This window comes from Euwallacea fornicatus, chromosome 6, assembly GCF_040115645.1.
Source record: "Euwallacea fornicatus isolate EFF26 chromosome 6, ASM4011564v1, whole genome shotgun sequence".
NCBI classification, from domain to species: Eukaryota; Metazoa; Arthropoda; class Insecta; order Coleoptera; family Curculionidae; genus Euwallacea; species Euwallacea fornicatus.
Genome location: NC_089546.1, coordinates 5,653,858 through 5,674,837, shown reverse-complemented (window position 1 = coordinate 5,674,837; position 20,980 = coordinate 5,653,858). Strand labels below are relative to the sequence as shown.

Below are 20,980 nucleotides of genomic sequence, written 5' to 3'. Positions count from 1 at the left end.
TGATGTTTTAATAGAATCGTGCCATTTTCGCCACCAAAAATGCAGGTATTTCTTTCCTTCAATGCCTCTCTTTATGATTTCCTATAGAAAAAGGTTTTTTTGATTACGGGAGCTGGAAGAAATTTTACGATATACATAGAAGTAATATGTATGGTAATGCAGAAATATTGTTTTCTAAATATACGATGGGATTTGGGCCACGTATTGCGCTCAGGGTAAGCCCTTAATGGTCCCTTATTTTCACGCACGAGTATTGAGGGAAAATTTGAATTTTATCGCAATTGTTTAGGTCAAAAATCCCACATGAAGCTTACGAGCTTAAGCGGTCAAATTTGGAAGAAATTCAGCTCACTCGCATGGAAATATGCAAATGGCTCAGACCGTATTAATAATGCATTTCCTACAATGGAGAAGCAATTTTGTAGTATGTGTGTTACAATTACCATCCGCTTCATGTTTGGCCAGCATACATGAATATTTATTACCGTCTAACATGAAAACAAATGCAAAGGGGCTCGATCCGAATTATTTACTACCCCACAGGCATTATCCCGTTGCTCTAGCCAAATTCTGGACCATGAATTTTTCAAGAAATTTGCGTCAAGCTCGCCACATTACATATTTGAAAAATGCTGAAACTAAAAGAAATACGATCGTTTTCAAAGCTTCTACTACTAACCCGGCTTATCGATTTTATCATTAGACGAAGATTGGACTTTTTGTGTCGATCGGAACTTGAAAATTGAATGTTGTTTCCCAACTGGGTAATATTGTGTTCGGTGGGCTTAAATCAGTTTCCATTAATATGTCTGTATTGCAGAGGTTAGTACGAGAGGGAACCTCGAATAGTATGGATTTATGTTTAATTTATTACTTTAATCAAGCCATATGCAGATTTTAGCCTTGCGGACGAGTTGCTTGGATAACCGCATTGTGCATTGTATTTTCACCTGTCTAAACGCTCCAAAGTGAGCCACAAACTAGGGTTATTTTGCTGATAATTGGAAAGCCTTATAACCCACCCTTGGAGTGGAAATTTGCAAGCGGCAATAAGAGTTTTTTTTCAAGTAGGCAAAAACGTCTACAGTGTAACCCATAAAGTCCGCATCATGTGGAAAATTCTTTTACTTGTGAATTTAGGTCAATTTTGACTCTGTCTTCGGGTTGTGCTCCAGAAGTGATGAGGAATGACATGCGAATCGAAAAACAAGCGACTGTCTGTAACTGTCAAATTGCATTTTTTTTTTCAAAAACCTTCAAAATCTACAGTTACATCTCAAAATTTTGAAAAATCATTCTCACTTCTCAGTTTCTTATTTTGTACCCCTATGCTAATTTTTAACTTTCTCGGACAACTTAAATTTAAAAAAAAAATGCATTCCCGCATTTGCAAGTACATCGTAAATGCGGGAATACAAAAAAATTATTATTTAAATCGTCCGAGAATTTTGAAAACAAGCATATGGGTAGAAAATAAGAAACTGAAGGACTTTTGTGACTTTTCAAAATTTTTAGAATAATGGTAGATTGTGAAGAAGTTTTCGGAGAAACTTGCAATTTAACAGTTCTTTGTTTGTCAATTTGGATGTCATTTTTCGTAATTTCTGAGCCTCAACTCGAGGACAAAACTTGCCCAAATTCATAAATAAAAGAATTTCCCACACGATGCGGGCTTTATGGGCCGCACTGTATAAGCGGAGAGAAACTTAGGGATGATAAGGGAGCAAATGTTTAAACAAAGAATACAAGATTAGAGGTAAACAAAAATTGAACGGTGCTGAAGTAAGAATGGGAAACCTGCATACTTCGACCCGACATGTATTGACCTACAGGCTTATAACTTCGATCCAAAATAAAATTAGCTGATCGTTCCAGACTGGAAACCGTCGGGTTTAGGTCGAGTGTTTTCCAGAATCGAGAAAATTCACCTTCAGATTTATTACTCCGACTCCGTTCTGCACGAGGGTCAATTCTATATTATTCAAGTTACTGCAGATTTAGTAAGTAGAGAAACTGATTGTTCAATCGGGTCCCCTTTTTATGTTTAGTTCACGTTCTCGAGTGTCTAAATACAAGTTGGTGGAATTTCCCAAATTCTTGGTTTGAAGTCCCCTTGTTAGCAGAGGGCTCTACTATCCTGTATACTTATTTCTTTATCGGCTCTCTTCCTTTCTCCCTTGCAGGTTTCTAGGTTAATTTACAAGAATCCCTATCTGGCAATTAACCTCATTATTTAAAGTAAAGATTTGGCTAATTGCACGAAAAGGAAGAGGAATTTTGATGTTTTTCCAATTGTGGGACGCAGGAGCATCCTTGTTGCACTTGCTTCGTTCCTGGTTTCTCGACATGTTTTTGCCGTGTTGGTTCCTTATCCATGTCTACTCTTAAGTAAATCACTTTTTTACTCTCCAGTTATGTCGATTTTCCATTTGGAGCATGTTAAATAGAGTGCCCGGAAACCATTCTTGTATTTGTGAATCTTGCTAGTATCGCCGTATCGTCTGCTTGCAGGATCAGCTACGTCTGTGTTTTCTCCTGGGAAAATCTGACACAAATATCTGAGTTATACATCAACTGCACGGCGCTTTTTTGTCTCAAGAGTCGAGTTGATAGACAATGCCGAAAGAGCGGCTGCCATAAAAAAAATATGATTCAGAACACCCAGAGCATGACCATCAAAATACCAAAGAAGCAAACGGGGGCCAAATTAAATATGATTTCGTACGTTTACCTGAAGAAGAGGCAGAGACACTCATTTAACAAGGAACACTGAAAGCGGGGTAGAGAAAATTCGGAATGCTAGAAAAGAATTGTATTGCTACACATAGAGCAACAAAAAACGAAGTGGAATGGAAACATAAATAATATAAAGGCAACAGACGATAACAGAACCGGAAATGGTGATGCACTTCCGGGCAAAATTTAAGGGCCGTTTTACTATTTCGCATTATTTTTGCTTCGCAATATTGCAGAGCAACAATTATGATACTACCATGAGAAAACTCTTAGATAAAATCGAAAATATGTGTTAAACACCACCTTTTTTTATTTAAGACGAAAGGATCGTGCATAAAGCGAAAAGCTAAAGATCGCCCAATCCCATTTTTGCAACAAAAACGGATAATACATTCAAAAATTAATAAAAAAAACTAACTACAGACTCCATTCTCCGGAACATTTCTGTTATGACATTTCTAATTTCTTCTTCAAGAATCGTTTCCCAGTCGTCGACCAGAGAATTTCGCAAGTCGTCCAATCTTTGTGGTTACCGTACTCTCACTCGTCTTCCGAGCACGTTCCACATATTTTCCATTGGGTTCATGTCAGGACTTCTTGCAGGCCAATCCGCAGTTTCAATTTCAGCTGCATGCAGATACAATTAAACAACTCCAGCGACATGGAATGGCGCATTGTCTTGCATTAATAAAAGCTGAGGGCTCACAAATGAGACGGAAGGCATCATGAGGAATTTGAGGATATCTGTAATATACCTGGCAGCAATTAGAGAATCACGACCGATCGCCACTCGTTCCATAGAAGCGTTTAGATTGATGCCACCCCAAACCGTCGTGGAACCTCCATTAAAACTGGTTCTTGGTGAAAAATTGCAGAGTTCCAACCGTTTGCCTGGCGCCCTCTACGCCCTCTCACGTCCATGTGGAGATCTTAGGCAAAATTTCCATTCACCCGAGAATAATACGCGCATCTAATCAGCATTAATCCAATTTAGATGTTCTCTGGCAAATCTTAATCTCTGCACATTGTATTCCCTGGTGAACCAGTAGCTAGGGAGTGATATAATTCATACTCATTAAGTGTTCTTCTTAGTGTATGCTCAGATAAGAGAACATTTCTGAAGTTTTGTAGAAGATAATTCAAATTAGAGCCAGTAGCATGCCGATCCCGTAGGGCATTAGCAAGATTCACCCGTCAGGTTATCGGGCAGAAAAAAGGTCCAACAATAAGATTTTCCAAAATTCCAGAACATACATTGAATTTTTATGGATAATGTGAAATGTGTATTAATCAAGCCATTCAGAAAAAATGTGCGTTCGTCAGAAAAACATGGAGAATATAAGAAAGTTGGGATTGATCAAAATGCTTTCAGTCATCACCTCACAAAATTGAATCCAGTGATCTGGATCATCGTCATTGAGCTCATGAATAAGATGCATCTTATAGGGATGGAAATTATGCTATTTCAAAATCCTTTGAATACTGCTACGTGGAATACCTGATGTTCCTTCTAATTCTCGGGTGCTTGAAATCAACTTTTCTTGATTTGCATGATCCAGTTCAATATATCCCGAAATTGCAATCTGTGCAGCCTCGTTGGTAACAGTGCGTTGTCTCATTCATATTTTTTTGTAAGCAACGGATCCAATCTCCATGAATTTAGGTATCACATTCGTCTCGTAGGGATGGCTCAGATTCTTACCGGGATGTCTTCCATTTTTGCACTTTCTTGCAAAAATTTTTAATGGAAGACATCCCGGTGTGAGTGAAAAATAAGAAACTTTTTCCTTTTGGCAACCTCATCCGGAAACATATTTCGTACATTGGATAAATCTCAAATAATAAATTTTAAGTAATCTGAAGAAGCTACTTATAATGTATAATTAAAGTTTTTTTCAAGGAGATTGCGAGTTAATAATTAAATTTTAATGAAGTTTAATAATAAATTTAATAAGTAACCTGAAATAATCTAAATTAAAGCACTTAAATATTCATTAAAATTCCAAGAACTTCGAAAAAAAGCCCAGCTAGATGGAGCCCCAGAAATGGATCGAAACTGAGATGATACAACGGGTGATCATAGGAGAAAATTTGCAAAAGACGGTTAATCATGAGTTTAAAGCATCGATTCAGCAATTTACTGTGTACGTATGTGTGTAAGTAAACATCTGATCAACAGATGCATTATTGATTCCAGACGCGACTTCGTTGATATTCTATGGCATATTTGAGGTTTTTTTTAATAACCACCAATTACTTCAGTACGTCATTTACTAGTTTAACATTCACATCCAGTTTCTTAAAAATTTTAAGTACTTTTTTCGACTTCCCTGGCTTAGATTAAAATTTAAAAATAGCTTATAGTCTTGTCCAAAGTGCATCCTCTAAGTATTTTTTTTATTTGTAAATGAGTAACCTGAGGAAGTTAAAATGGAAAATCACCGACTTAAACATTGGAAAATTAGTAAAACAAAGGCACACCTCAGTTAAAAAAAAAAACTCTTGGGAATAAATAGAAAAATTAAATGGACGCTCATGATTTTCTGTAAGGTCCAGCTGTCGAGTGTCTCCTTTAATTAAAAAAATGAAACAGTAAGGAAATTAAAATCAGCGGAGAAACAAACATCTTGGGGCAGTGGCCATCTACTGAAATGTCTCTTAAATTCAGTCATGGTAAGTCATCGAATGGTCGGGAAGCTTTAAACCAACAATGGAACCAATGTAAACAACACTCGTATACATTAACGCACCACTTTTTTCAACTGCGTTAAACATAATTTTCGGTTTTTACCATGAAATAAAAAAGAATAATTTAACACGAAAACATAATGCTGTTTATTTTCATTTCGAATAGTAACGTGTTTCTTTATTTTAAAAAATATAGGATTTACTTCCCCCAATATCATGGTATTACAGCAGTTTTCACAAACATTATTGTATTTCTGTATCATGCCGCAGAGCAGACAGTTAAGTAATGAAGAAGCAATTAGAGCGACAGCTCTAATGAAAAAAGGGTTTCGTCAAAGAGAAATCGCAAATAAGCTACAAGAAGATGGTAGTTATTCCCACAGGAGAAGACCAAGCCGCCCGAGGGTAACTTCTGCAAGAGATTACTGTTTTTTTTTTTGCGGTTGCGTCCTCTTTGGAATCGGCACACTACTGGTCCTAATTTAAATTTCCTTCTAAAAACCTTCAAAAACGTTCCAGTATCTGAACGTACAGTGAAAAGGAGCTTTAGTGAGTATGGATTAACATCTCACCTTCCAGCTACTGCACCTCTACTCACCACAGAACAATATTCAGAGATTAAGATTTCCTCAACAAGATCTTAATTGGGCTAACGCCGATCAGACGTTGGTATTATTCTCGGATAAAACTAGATTTTGCTTAAAATCTCCAAGTGGACGCAGGAAGGCATGGAGGACGTCAGGCGAATGGTTTGCATCCTGGAATTTTTCACCAAAAATCAATTTTAATGAAGAATCTGTGACGAATTGGAGTGGCATCAATCTAAGCGCCTCTATGGAACTGGCGATTATCAGTCGTGGATCTCTAATTGCTGCCAGGTATTTTACAGATATCCTCGAATTCCTCATGATGCCTTTCGTCCCATTTGTGAGCCCTCAGCTTTTATTAATGCAGGACAATGCGCCATTCCATGTCGCTGGAGTTGTTTAAGAGTATCTGCATAAAGCTGAAATTGAAACTGCGGGCTGGCCTGCAAGAAGTCCTGACATGAATCCAATGGAAAATACGTGGGCCGCGCTCGAAAAAGGGGGAAGGGTACGGCGATCGCAAATATTGGAAGATTTACGAAATTCTTGGGCTGAAGGGTGGGAAATCATTCCTCAATGAGAAATTCGAAATGTAATAACAGGAATGCGACGGAGAATGGAAGCTGCCGTTAGTCTTTTTACTCATTTTTAATTGTATCATCCGTTTTTAGTGCGAAAATGTAATTTTGCGGTTTTTAGTTTTTTCGCTTTACGTACGATTCCTTCATCTTGAATGAAAAAAAGGCGGTGTTTAATGCACATTTCCGATTTCATCTGACAATTCACAAATAATAACATCATAAGCGTCGCTTTATGATATCACGAAGGAAAAATAATCGGAAGTGTTGAAATGATTATTGAATTTTGCGCGGAAGTGTATTTTGAGAGGCAAAATGCGAAAAAAGCAGGTCAAAAAATTAAGGCAGCGGTGCAATCCCGAAATATCCCTTTTAATTAACAAAATAGTAATTTGTGTGAGCACAAGTCGCATTGAGCATATCGTGAAACGCCCCGAAAAAAACCTAAAACTGTTCAATTTTTTGAAAATTAATGGAAACTGAAACAATGAAATATGTGCACATTAGTTAGGCATATTTTCTCGCCTTTAAGTGCATTTTTCACATATGTCACGTGAATTGGTAAGACAATTATTTTTAAATTTGCACCCGTGCAGTGTTTTTAGAATCTCTATTTTCCTCAATCTTTCTACCCTTTACACAAGCAACACAGCTTACTATAACCTAAACCACCGGATTTCATTTTCCAGAGCTTTTTCTTCCGACATAGGAAAGTTTAAATTAGAAATGTTTCAGTTCCCGAATAAAGCTTAAAGCTGAAACCAGCAGACAACCTGGTTTTCAAAACCTAGTTGAAAAATTTATTTCGGCTCAAAGCACTGATACATAACCGACAAACAAAATACCTTATGAACTAACCCGATTTGCACTTATTGGAATGTTTTTGATTCATGTCTCAGAACAATACTTGAGTGTTAATAATGGAATGCAAGCGTGAGTTTGAGTTCAATTCAGACAATAATTTATTTCCGAAATTTTTCACACATTTTTCAACTTGGTCTTGCACCACCCGAAGCTTAATAGAATAATTAATAACCCTTGATGGATATTGAGCCTGGTATTTCCATAATTTTCTGCTTCACTACCTGACATTTAACGAAAAAAAGGGCCGTATTATAAATTTGCTTGATAAAAATTTATGAAGCGGGTTAAATTTAATACAGCCCTCAGCTAATTGGGAAAAACGACCCCAAACCTTAAGCAATTACTCTAAGTTGTTGTGATGCGAAAGTTCGAAATTATTAAGCTCAAGCTGTTTTTAGTTGGAAAAAGGAGAAAAACGCCGCCATTGGTTCAGACCTGAGCAGAACCGAAGAAATAAATTCTATGTAAATCTGAAGTCACTGACTGGAACATCCAGGGGAATCCCTGATATCTGGACGTAAGTGATTTTATGACAAATTAAAAAATTTCGTGAATTTTCGTGTCGTTTTTACCAAGCAAGAAAGGCCCAGTTTAACCCCTTCAAATTGCTGAAAATAAGGATTTTCGATATTTAAGATGACACACTTTGATCGCACGAGTCCAGCACACGTCCGGTTTCTTCCCAAGGGAATAATATAATATGAGCTGTTTAAAGTAAAGTTTCGGATTTTTTTATAGCATGTATTACATCAATTAATTTTATTCGCAACAAATCATTTTTAAATTAAAGCGTTATACATCATTCGAAAGCTTAAATTATGTGAATTTCACTGTACATATCTAACTTTTTGAAAAATTATTCGCGCTCGTATTAGCGATACATAATTATGTTAAAAATAACTAAACACGATCTACGAGCGGTCTTCTTCCATGACTTCAAATAATGCAGTAACGCAGCTAAAGCCACTTGCAACGTTGTCGTTGCAATTGGAGAGCACTCGGTAAATGAACGCACGGTGCAATATTGGTTCAAACAATTTTAAGTTGGCAAGATAAACCTTGACAATGAAGCCCGTGGACGACCAGAGCATGCAATCGACGTTGAGCAGTTAAAGGCCCCGGTGGAACCAGATCCGCGTACAAAAGTTCGAGCACTTTTACAAGAACTGAATGTTTCAATTGGAACAGTTTCCAATCATCTGCGACAAATCCGCAAGTGGAAAAAGTTCGAGGAATAGGTGTTGCAAGAATTGAGCGAAAATTTCAAAAATCGCTGGTTTGAAGCGTCTTCTGCCTTTACAAGAAGAAGGTTACGGTGACTTGTGTTTTGCAGCAGGTCTCACCAGTCACGACTTTCTGAATCTGAGCGAAACAGATGCGGCGGACAAGTAGCGTCAACGAATCGTCGAAATGAATCAGAAACGGCGGCCAACGTTGGTCAGCTACCGCGATTACGAGACTCTGCCTTCTCCGCCGTACGCACCAGACTTCTCCCCTACCGACTATCAGTTTTTCGAGCATCTGGACGAGTTCTTTCGCGAGAAATGCTTCAGAAGCCGAGACGATGCTGGAATAACTTTATCGCCTGCAAAACTCTAGAATTTTATACGACCGGAATAAACTTGTTTCTCGTTGGAAATAATGTGTTTATTCCAATGGTTTTCCATTTCCGTCAATAAAATTTGTTTGAACCATTTGAAATGAGGGATAAATATCAGGTGGTTCACTTTGAACGATCAATACTCACCACTCTCGTGGACACGAGCTAAATGACACATTTTGCAAAACGCTTGTGCTACAAAATTTTCGGCAACTGCAAGGTTCCCCTACCCTATAAGGTGAAAGTAGCACTATAACACCAATACACTGTAAAAACGTTTGAGGCATCCAAATCAAAATACCATATGGCATAATGAAACATTCTTACGGCTATTTTTTACAGCACGCTAAGATTTAATTAAACTTATAGAATATAAAAAAGGTAACACACACATGCCCTCATAGGAAAAGCACTATACCTAACACGTGCGAAAGTGTCCTTACCGCACATGTTAAGTAAGTTATACATTTTTGGTTTAAAATCTCTCGGAAATTTGACAGTTCCTCGAGTAGAGTGTCAAAAATGCCATATCTCTTACTTGAAACAGGGTGATGTGTATTCGCTGGCTCCGCATCTGATTCTTCTGGTCTCTTTTACCAATATTGACAAAGGTTTCAATTATTAAATTGACAGATAATATTAAACGAAAAATTACCATTGCATATTCCGTATCGCAATTTAATTTTATTTTATCGATTTAATTTAATTAAAAATTCATTCAAAATTCATTACCGACAATTGATAGAACTTCGTTCCAATTTATTAACTGGAAAAATTATCCCTGCACGCCTCTGATTTAGGCAAAATCGATACCTCATTCCAAAAACCGAATTTTCCAGTTATATTTCACAGGAATCTTTCATAATTTTTCTTGAGAACGTTTTTGTCGATTTTTTTATTTTCAAGAATTTTCATGTAATTAAGTTACAACCAACTTAAATAGACATCCATTAAGCCTCTGATTTTAATTTGCTAAAGTAGCTCACTAATTTGATTAATGAAGACATTCACAAGGTTTCACCCTGTAGAAAATCGCGAGAGTTTCTATCAGTTTTAGATTATAAGGAGTATTCCAAAAATTGAAATGATTTTTGCTTCAATTAACTAATATTTCAATAGATACGCCTGGAATTTTGTAAACCAAAATGCTTTATTTTTTGAAATGTTGCAAATTGAACGTCACTGCAGGTGTTCCATAGCGTCCCCAGTATAATTTAGTTTTTTTTTTCAATTTTATCTTGATATTCAAACGAATCAAATTTAAATTATCACAAATTTGTAAACAAATATATACGTGATACGCCAAATCATTTTTTTAATAACACATATTTATTGAAAAATTGAACGGAACTGTAAAACTGCCAGTACCGATTTCATTTAGAGTATTTTTTTGCAAATTTTCCTTGATTTTAGAACAATTTAATTTCAAATTCAATTTCGAACGTAATCATCAAATAAAAAGACATGTCTATGAACTTGGATCTAAAAATCTGTAATTGTTCGATTATTATATTACAAAAAAAAATTGGACGCCACTGAAAATCTCCAATGTTCGTATCAATTTTATTTGGGTAATTTTTACTAAATTTGCACTATTTTAGAACTATACACTTGAAAACATTCGTAACTTTAGCATAAAAATAGAAGCTGCTGCCGATTTTGAATTTAAAAATTCCTGCTTTATTAGAGTGTTTTGCAAACACTGAGTGTTACAAATATCCAGTAGCGCCATGGGTTTTGTATTTAAAAATTCTGTGTTATTCAGGGTAGCATGAAATATTCTACGTCAGTCCAGTACTCCTTCGATTTCACCTTCCCAGTTACATCGGAGGAGATCGTATATTTTAAGAAAACATTCACTTCGTCAATATCTCAGCGGATTTTCAGGACGTCTCTGATCTCTAACCTCCCAACTTGCCATTCATGTAAATTAAGGGAAAGATTTAGAGGTTGCACCACCTGCAGAAAACTATGCGCGTCTCTGTGATCTCGTAAAAAAAAATTGAAATATTTTATCTTTGATTAACCGACATATCACAACGTATTCCAAACGCATCTGATTTCAATTTAACATGCTTTGTGTGGAAATTGGATAAAAATGGAGAGCATGTATTGGAATTCCAGAAAGTGTAACGATAATGTGGAAATGTAATAAACATGAAGGAAATGCGAAATATTGGCAAATATTTTGAGATATTCCAAGGTTGTGTATAAAAGTTGGAGATTTTCGTATATTAGAAACTGTCCACTTGTTCAGTCCGTCATGATATTTACCAAAGCCAAACCAATTAAGTCCCACAGAGAACTGACCGATTCCATTTCAGTCTTGGAATGAAAACGCGTGTTCCTACGTCTTTGCCTTGTTTACCAGAATTCCGGAAAAAAATTAATTTATTGCACCAGAGATCAAACAATCATACCAATAAAATCCAACATAAATTAAGTTATTAACTAACAATTAATCTCAGGCACATTTTTCTGAATATTTGTTATGAGCAGTCGCTTTGTTTGTCCAGATTTCAATATGAATTACCATAAAATTCATAGATAAAATGGTAATTTATAATCATAAGATGAACGTCTAGCTTTGTTGTTATGCAAGTCGTTTCTGGTAGACAATCGGGTCATCAAAACCACGAACTTATTCTTTGTTGGTGGACTGGTCGAAAGGTAAATTATTGAAGGTCAGGGTGAGGTATAAAACACGGTTTGTATTAAGTCATCCACTCTGGTTAGTTCCTTCCAAAACTGTTTTAGTTTGTGGATCAATGGAGATTCTCATTTCTTGAGAAGATCTACGCACTTAGCTAAATTTTGTCAAAGATCGATACCATCGCAGCTCTTCTACAATTTTGACGATCTCCCTGACATAATCTCCCTAATCGATATGCAGAGAGACTATTCATGGTAAAACCACAACTTCACCCATAAAATTCTCCATTCTCTTCTCTCATTTTCTCTACCTACATGATCATTCTCTTTGATCATTCTTCCATCTCCAATTGGAAAACCAAACAAAACAGTACGGCACTGATCCCCGCAGGACATAAACTGACCATCAGCAAAACTCACCTCTTCGTCGAATTCGAAATCCCCCTCGAACTTCCTTTTGCGTTTGCCCTCGACCTGACTCGCCACCAGCCCTAGGAGGACGACCAACAAGAGCACCCTCATCGCTCAGGGGGTGGTCTACCCGGTCAAGGTGGCTATCCCAAGTTCGAGACACTGTATATATTGGTTACGATGATGATGAGAGACGATCGGTCACCAAAGATATGAACCGACGACGACCGAACACGATGTACCAACTTTTCGAATGACCGTGTTCTTTGGCCAGTCTGCGAACAGGGCCGCGGAGCTGCCTAGACTGGGATCTACTGAAATTTCAACGGAAAACTACTAGGTTTAGGTAGATCGGCATCTAACAAGCGACGTCAATTGACACCGAAAAACGAGTAATTTTCTTGATGAAAACAAGAAAGGAGTAGTGAGTGTGTCTACCAAATGTCCAAAATTGCCCTTTCATTAAGAGTTGGTTTTGTAATGGATTTATCTCTTGAGTAAAACCGTTTTCAAGTATGCCTAATGTCAAGATCAGTTCAGATTAGTTGATGTAAACGAGCTTTAACTAAACCATCACCATTGTAGTGCCATTCAGTATCTGAACGCAAAAAACGCAATCAAAACTTCGTTTTAAAGAACCATAAAAATTATATCTATCACATCCCGACTGGAGATGAAAAATTGTCGAAAGTAATCTGACAAAGTTACTAGATTATTACCACAAAAAACTCCATTCAAACATCTACTTTCAAGAGATAATACATAAACCCGAATTTTTCCACTTTCAGTTGCCCTTAGAGGGTAGTTATACTTAATCTACCGAGCTTGGTAGATTCGTAAACGTCATGTCAGCCCTGTCCGCTATAAGGGCATAGGAGAGTGCGCCAAAGAAGTTTTCCACACGGAGCGGGCCCGAACCGGGTCGATCGGGTCATGAAGCGCGAGGGGTGTAGGCAGCGAAACGAATTTTTCGGGGAAATATGGGGTGTGTACGTCGCGAGGGGTAAACTGCGAATTTTCTCTTTACATACCAAAGCAATTTTGCTCGCATTTGGCTCAGATATTCTACTGTTTTTAGGCAATCGTATTTCGAACTTGTATCAGTCCGTTTTGAGAATATCAACTCGACTCAGGCCTCAGCGAGAAGGGGATGGAAAAGATCGATAAGACGAGATATTCCGTCAATTTTAAGTTTAATTAGCAAAATTTAATAGTAAGCTCTTGAATTAGCCAAAACTCCTATACATTTTGAAAATAATCTCTTCGAGCACCTCTCAACTTCTTCGGGCTTCGAAGGTTTAACGGTCCTTGAATTGGCGATAACATGTTAATTTTGAAAAACATCTTAAATTCAGTCTCCGGCTTTAATCATATTTGCTCAAATAAACAATTCTGAAATGGACTTTTCGGCTATTACAATGTTTAAATTTAAAGTTGTTTTTCAATTGCCGCAAGCCAGGCGATTTTGAGGAAGTTCTAAAATTTTTAATAACCTTTCGGTTTTCGCCGGTTTCGCTTATAGGGACGGTCTTTTAACGTGACAAAGTGCCTCATTTCTTACTTGATACAGAACCAGGGATCAACATCCGGATCGATGAAAAACACATAACTCACGTGTCAACTTGCAAAAATTTAAGTTGATTTGCCTTCGATTTTTCAAATGGAACACCCCACTTTGAACTTACACATTTTCTAGTGTTATTCACGCTCTAATTTTTCTTAACATATTCTAGGTTACTTGGAAATAGAGCGGTTCAGAAGTGGAATCGAGGGAGAATCAACCAACATTTTCTCAAATGCCACATCAGTAGATTTCACTCTATGCGAAGTAATTGATGTACCTATTACTCCGTTGAATAATTAAACATTCCCTTATCAATTACAATCTCATATACGTTATTTTTATCTTTTAGTATTAGTCGTAAATTATTGTCAAGTTTATCTGCAAATTTCTTTTCTCGGAATTAAGCACTTTCCTGCATAATTTGAAAACAGCGTAAAAGAGCGAAAAGCAATTACGTCATAATATGCAGAATTCTACGAGAAATCGAAGTACGTGTTAGAGCGGCCCGTTAGAAACGTACAGATTTTATCCCCGCGTCTTATTGGCCCACCCTATATATTAAAAAATTATTTTGATTGGTTTGCTTGCTGTCGTGCTACAACTTTCATGTTTAAATTATTTTTCCCAGAAAAACCCCCGATCCGGTGACAGGCGCCCGGGTGACTTGGGCTTCCCCTTAATTCTTGCTCAAGTGCGTCTGTTACATACTGAATGTTTTTTTAGGCCTCGCAGCTACTCTTATTCCACTTATGCACGTCTGCTCTATTGCTCTTGTAGTTAGGTTCCACCGAGAATTCCACCACTTCCACCAATATGATAGTCAATATCTGTACTGATTGTTGGTCGTTTTGCCCCTCGTAAATCCGTTGTGGACTCTATTGATGATGGTAATAGTTTGTAAATGTTTATGAATTATTTATTTATTCCACTGCTGCTTTTTTATATAGGCTGCAAAGCGGCTTAGGTATCGTGATTCGCTTACTATTTTGGCTTTGATTTGAATGCAGCCTTTTTATGTGGAGCATTCTTCACTTCAAGAAATACAGAGTGTACCATTGAAAGCTTCGCACCCGGCTTATTTTGAATTAAAATACCAGCAATTGTCGCGACGCGTCGATGTTGTTCTTGAGGGGGACACATTTCAGAGTTAAACGCAGATCCGCCAAAACAACCCTCCGCGCCAGGGTGCATTCAGGGTTAGAAGCGCAAATGGAGTCATAGATTAAGTGCCGCATCTTTTCAAGTGGTTTTTAATTCTAATTGTTAGCAACTTTTCTCCAATTTCAGATTACATGTTCAACAATAAACCACCCTAATTCACAAATTTTAAAGTAGGTACAGGCTAGGCAAATTACAATGAGTTTCGTAATTGGTATGTGTAAAACCTTCCCACTTTCAATTTACGAAATTTACATTCACTTAGTTTATTTGATGACTAACCGTTTATATAAATATAGGTTCGCAAACGCCTCTTTACCTATTTACAGGGTGTTCAAACTAATAGAATAAAAATTTAATGCCGTTAATGAGTTACGAAATGGAATATTAAATGCACCGGAAACCGTCAGAAATACTCCGGGGGTATTCGAAAGAGTCCGGGCATCAATGAGAAGCAGAGAGGACGCACGTGTAAAGGTTGAAAGAGGTCATTTTCAAGAGTTGTCGTAAAGTAGTTTCCTCGTTAATGTTATTATCATTACTATTTAAGGTATTATTTAGCGTCCTCCCGGCTTTAATTTTTAACAGGTAGTTGCAAATAAACTCTCGAAATTCTTAAATACGGGGAATTACCTCTAATAAAAAAAAATGCTTACTCGTAATGTACAGGGTGCAACAGATCATCACGCCAGTGTTTCAAGGGGCGGTAGTACTCGGTGAAATAAGAAGAAAATGCTGATATACCCATGACAAAGAAATCAAGAAAGAATCCAAATGTGATGCCAGAATTCATACAGGGTGTTCTAAAAAAAATTAAAAAGCGGAAAATAGCACGTGGCCAGGATATGGAGACCAACGATTTTAACGTTTTCTTGTAGAGGCTCTTAAAAAATATGAGGAAACGAAATTTCGTTAAGCTATCTTTAGACATACGAAACAAAATTGCAAAAAATTAAAAAAAAAAAACGAACTTTGCATATTAAAAATAGTGCGTTTTTGACCATGGGTATGTTAGAGTTTTCTTATTTTATCGAGAAATGCCACCCTCTGTAATACCTGAACGATGGTTTATTACACCCTGTATTTTGGCGTTATCTGACGAATTACTGAAAATAGTTACTTTCTCGATAACCGGCGCAGATACGAAAACACTGCAAGAGACCAAAAATGTTCTAAACAACACAGAAATGTGATTGACAGTAAATGACTAGCTGGGTAGTGAAAAAATCGACTATTTAGATGGGCCTGCTTTGTCGCCCGACATGAACCCTATAGAAGGCACTTGAGATACGCTTTCCAGAGGTGCGAAATCTCGAATAAATCGTCCGAGAACCATCCAGGAGTTTGTTAGTCGTCCAGAATAATGATAGCATATTCCTTAAGATTTTACAGCCAACCTTGTTCAAAGCATGCAGCAACGTCTCCAAGTTCACATTAATGTCAGGGGTGGAAACAGACGTCATTAATTTTTTTTTTTTTTAGGAATTGTTTTTATTACTTAAAATTTAATAATGAAGTAAGTGTGGCACAAACTAATTTCTTTTTAATCAAAATTCATAAATAAATAGACATTCCTACATTTTTATATATTACACTAAAATATCCAAGAATCAAAGTGATATAAACCTTTTAAAGCTCTGTACATTTTCGCTTTTCTCGAAAATTATTGTTCCATTTCTTCGCCCAATTACGTGTTTTCGTGATGTTAATAAGTCTTCTTTTATTATCTTGTTAGTTTGAACAAGATTTTCCACCATTGCATTTAACATCTTAATTAAGGTAATGTCAGATTTATTTTCGTCGCTTGGGGAGTTATCCTTCGAGCTTTTGCAGGTTTTAAAGATATTGTCAGGGAGTTCTAGGCCGATGACGTCTATGAGTTTTTCAACTTGATTAAAGGGATTATTGCTGTACCTCCAATGCAAAAGTTTTAAGCTTTCTATGAACCATAACAAATCATTTCGTATACAAGATGTAACATTTAGGAGGAAACTTCGTAATACCTCGAATAATGAGCTCTCTACGAAAAAAAATAGCTATTCTGAAAGTTTAATTATTCCATGGGGGAAATATATTGATGCTAATATTAGTGCCCCTGCAGCTCCTGGGGCGGGGGGGTAAACTTTGAATTCTTTAATATCATCTCTCACTTTTTATTGCAAATTCGAATTCTACGGAAAAGAATACGTAAAATTTATCTTGAAGACTTTTTTTATATTTGATAGATGGCGCTGCAATCAACGAAATTTAATTTTCCTTACGCCTCCAACTTATCGGAATATTTGATGAAATGCGCTTTAAAAAAAACTTTATTCACTCGTGTTGTTTCGCGTGTCCTCTTAAAGATTTCCAAATTTCTATATTGTTTGGATGCCAGAGTTCGTAAATTGGCGAAAACTTGTCAGTTCAAAGCTTTTCAATTTTAAACACAAATTTAAATGCTGGTCACACGCCAAAGACACATGAGACATGTTACAGAAAATATGCAATAAATTCTACTTAGAGACGTAATGATGCAAAACCAAATGAATTTAAATGGATGTGGCACGAAGTATCGCATTGGGAACGTTATTCTTGAATAACGCACGCAAATATTGCTAGGACCAGTCACATACCAGAGATCCATCAGACATATCTCATGTTGCATGTCTTATGTCACTTGCAACTCTGTTGGGCGACAGCCTACTTAAGACCTTTCGTAGACCAATGATACATGAAACTTAAGACATGGAACATAAGATGTGTCTGATGTGTCTACGGACCAATTTGCGAATTGATTTGTGCCATTATGCCTTCAAGCAATATTTGCTGGGTCTCTAAAGGTACATGTTTGTGTCTCATGCATAGCTCCTACTCCACTTACAAAGTGCTACACGTAGATTGCGTCGAAACTTTGAAATTCTGAAGAAGATCCTCATTTGAACTCTCATTTCTCAAAGTTGTTGGTATAAGAATTTTTCGAATTCGTGAAAACTTCTGCGATCTTTGAAAGGCATCTCTCAAGTATCTTTCAATTGTCACAACTCTACAGGGTGTCATTTTGAAAACTTGCCATCACTATTTTCTCGCAAAGGGATAGTTTTTTAAAGATCGCCAGAACGCCTAGATGTTGTTATTGGGGAAGATAAATTTTTATGTAGAATTTACCACGCCTCGTTCGACCTTCTATCCCACAAAGCTCCTCTCGCAAATATCTTAAATAGTGAAGATGATTAAGTCGTACATCATTTTAAAAAGCTTTTCATTATCTTTATTTTGGCACCTCATTTGTCACATTTCACTGTTGAATTCTCAAGTTAGACGTCTGATTTTTCTAAATTCCTCTTTCCTATTAGTGTTTTAATAGTATTGAAACTACGATGTTTTTTCAAACGTATCTTATGATTAGAAAATTGTTATAACACGCTTCTGCATAGCCGTTTTAAATTATTAAAACAATAATTTTTCTTATTAGAGCATAAAAAAACGTTGAAAATTGGAATTCCTATTTTTAACACCTTTGAGTTTATTAGATACTTCAAACGTTCTCCATTATTATCCATACAATAATAAAGCCTATTTTGAAACTCTTTCCTGACACTTTAAAGTGCTGCTGGCAGAATAGCCTAGCTCGCCTCTGTAATTCTTCCTTCCAAATCCTCAATGTTATTAAGTTAGGTTTTGTAAAAAACCTGTTTTCTACGCACTCATAAAAAAATCATCTAACGGTGATAAGTTTGGCGATCTTGCAGGCCATTCTATCGGTCGCGTTCTACCAATCCATTTGTTGGGAAATCTGTCATCCAACCAATCTTGCACCATGGGCGAAAACAATGCGGTGGAACTGCGTCTTGCCGGAAATATATTTGGTCTTCGTGCAGGATGGTTCAACCAAGTTGGTCTTCCAAATGAGTCGTTATTAGTAGATAAATTACGTTTCCAAGTAAGTTTAAGTGCCGCTTTCTGGTTAGGTTTCCCTCAATAAACGAAGGTCCTATGGCGTATGTCAGGGAACACCAACCAGAATGTGATTGTCTTTTGGCCACTGTGTAAAAACTTCACTAAAAACGTGGACACTTTCGTCGCTCTAGTATACGCAGTTCTGTTTGTTGACCCCATTGTTAAGGGAAAAGGTGCACTCATCACTGAGACAAATGTCGGTAAAAAAACTTGGTTATTGTTGGATATAATTTCGCAAAATTATCATTACAAAATTCCTGTAAAATTGTCCTTTTGTAGGGATGAAATTTATTTAATTTCAGTATTTTCCGTACAATTCCATGAGACATTCCAGTTCGAATTGCAACCTTACGCAGTGAATTGCTCGGTTCTGCAACGGTTCTCAGAATCCTTATTGGAAAAGTTTCACCTGAAACACGCCGAACAGCCCTTTTTTTGTATGTAGTTAAACCCAATTTAGATATTTTTTATTAAGTCTAAAACGCCTCTGTGACTTATATTAGAATTAAAACTTCTAGTATTAAAAAAATCCACTGTTCTTCTCGCACGTTTTCTTAGCTCCCCATAAACAAAAATAACTTCGGGCCTTGTTCAGTTGCATCTTTTTTTCTTGGTCGTCTCGACAAAGAAAAAAATCAATAAGTTAGTAAGTTGATTTATTACAACAATTTCCTAATCGTAAGACACTTTTTGAACTTCAAAAATCTTAGTTTCGTCGCTAACAAAATACTCATAGGGAAAATGAATTTAGGATGATCAAACACGCCCAACTTGATAACGCAACAGTCGAATGTAGCAAAGGAAGTACCAGAATGTAAAGAATAGAAAGCCCTTCAAAATGATGTAGCATTTAACCCCCTTTATGGATTAAGATACTTGAGAGGATGGCTCTGCGGGGTAGTGGCAACAGAAAGGGGCGCAGCGAATTCTACATAAAAATTGTTTCCTCTCGGTAATAAAGTCGGCGCGTTTCGGAGATTTAAAAAAAATTAATCTCGTTTCGAAATTGTATTGGTCGAAAGTTTTCAAACTGGCACCCCGTAAATGTTTTGCCGCTATCGATCTCTTCCTTGAGCAATTTACTCATAATGAGAGTCAGCTAAATCAGTTCCATCCAGTTCACCGAGTTTCAAAGTCCCTTCTTTGCACATCAAAAGTTTTTTTTCAAATTGCCTGTAATTCATCATTAAAGTTTTTGTCTTATCGAAAAATGATGTATTGACTTAGTCTCTTAAGCCAAACAGATAGAAACGTGGGACAAACTACATTAGTTACGTAACTATGCTAATAGTCTACACTTAAGTGCCGTAATGCGGTATAAATATTTTGATTGAATATCTGCGCGTTACATCACTTACGAGTAAGCGAAGACAAACACTGCTAACGACGAAATTCCAGGCATCGGCATCTTGAAGCCGCTATGGAATAACTGAATTTGCATTACTATAGTGCAAAAAAATGTTTATTTGCATTAAAAAAAAAAAAAACACGACGAAATTCCTGGGATTCGGAGAAACTATCCAGGCTTAGATGCACGTTTCCTTTAACGAGAAAAAATTTAGGGCAATATGATCTATCTGCGTATTTCTCGAAGGATTTCGTAAATTTCTTCGACTGATACAAGCAGGGACCCAAATAGAGCCTCTCTGGATGGGCCAGAACCAAGGACGCCTCAAGGGGGTCGCGGAAAGGAGTGGCGACACCACAAATCGATGGTCGACGTCGTTTTAGTCCGGCCAAGTTCTGCAAAATACATTCCACACGGACATTATCTCTACTTGAGACAAATCAATAAGACGTGAAAAAAGCTTGGCAGCTTCCAGGACGCCACGCTTTTATTAAACTTGGTGAGCTTCGACTCAACATAATTGAAACCTTCACGTGAACAAAGTTCTTGCCCGGTCTAATAATATGGGGGAAAACAAAAACTTTCCGACTACTTCGCGCTGGTGTAGCGTCGACGACGTTTGCCGGGATTTTTGCCTGATCCTGTGGGTCGCCCTATCAGAATGTGCAGATAACCTGGAGAAGTTTCCAGTTCGGACTTTATGACGGCCGATTTACGTAAATGATATTGAGCGCTCGGCCTGATGGGTTTGGACTGTGATCGATACTTTTAGGTTGGGCTTAAGGCTCGTTCCGTTTGGAATAGTTTTATGGGATCAATGCCAGAAACATTGTACGAAATTATTAACACTACTGA

General features: G+C 37.0%; 1 protein-coding gene across 1 annotated transcript in view; it reads right to left on the bottom strand.

Moving 5' to 3' along the window:
- The window catches only part of Cow (Proteoglycan Cow), a 74,695-nt gene extending 62,316 nt beyond the window's left edge, over positions 1-12,379 (bottom strand). Inside the window, exon 1 of the mRNA XM_066283381.1 lies at positions 12,126-12,379. Coding sequence (XP_066139478.1) covers positions 12,126-12,227 — 102 coding nt within the window. The 5' untranslated portion in view covers positions 12,228-12,379. The remainder of the gene's footprint in view (positions 1-12,125) is intronic.
- Positions 12,380-20,980: the final 8,601 nt, after the last annotated feature.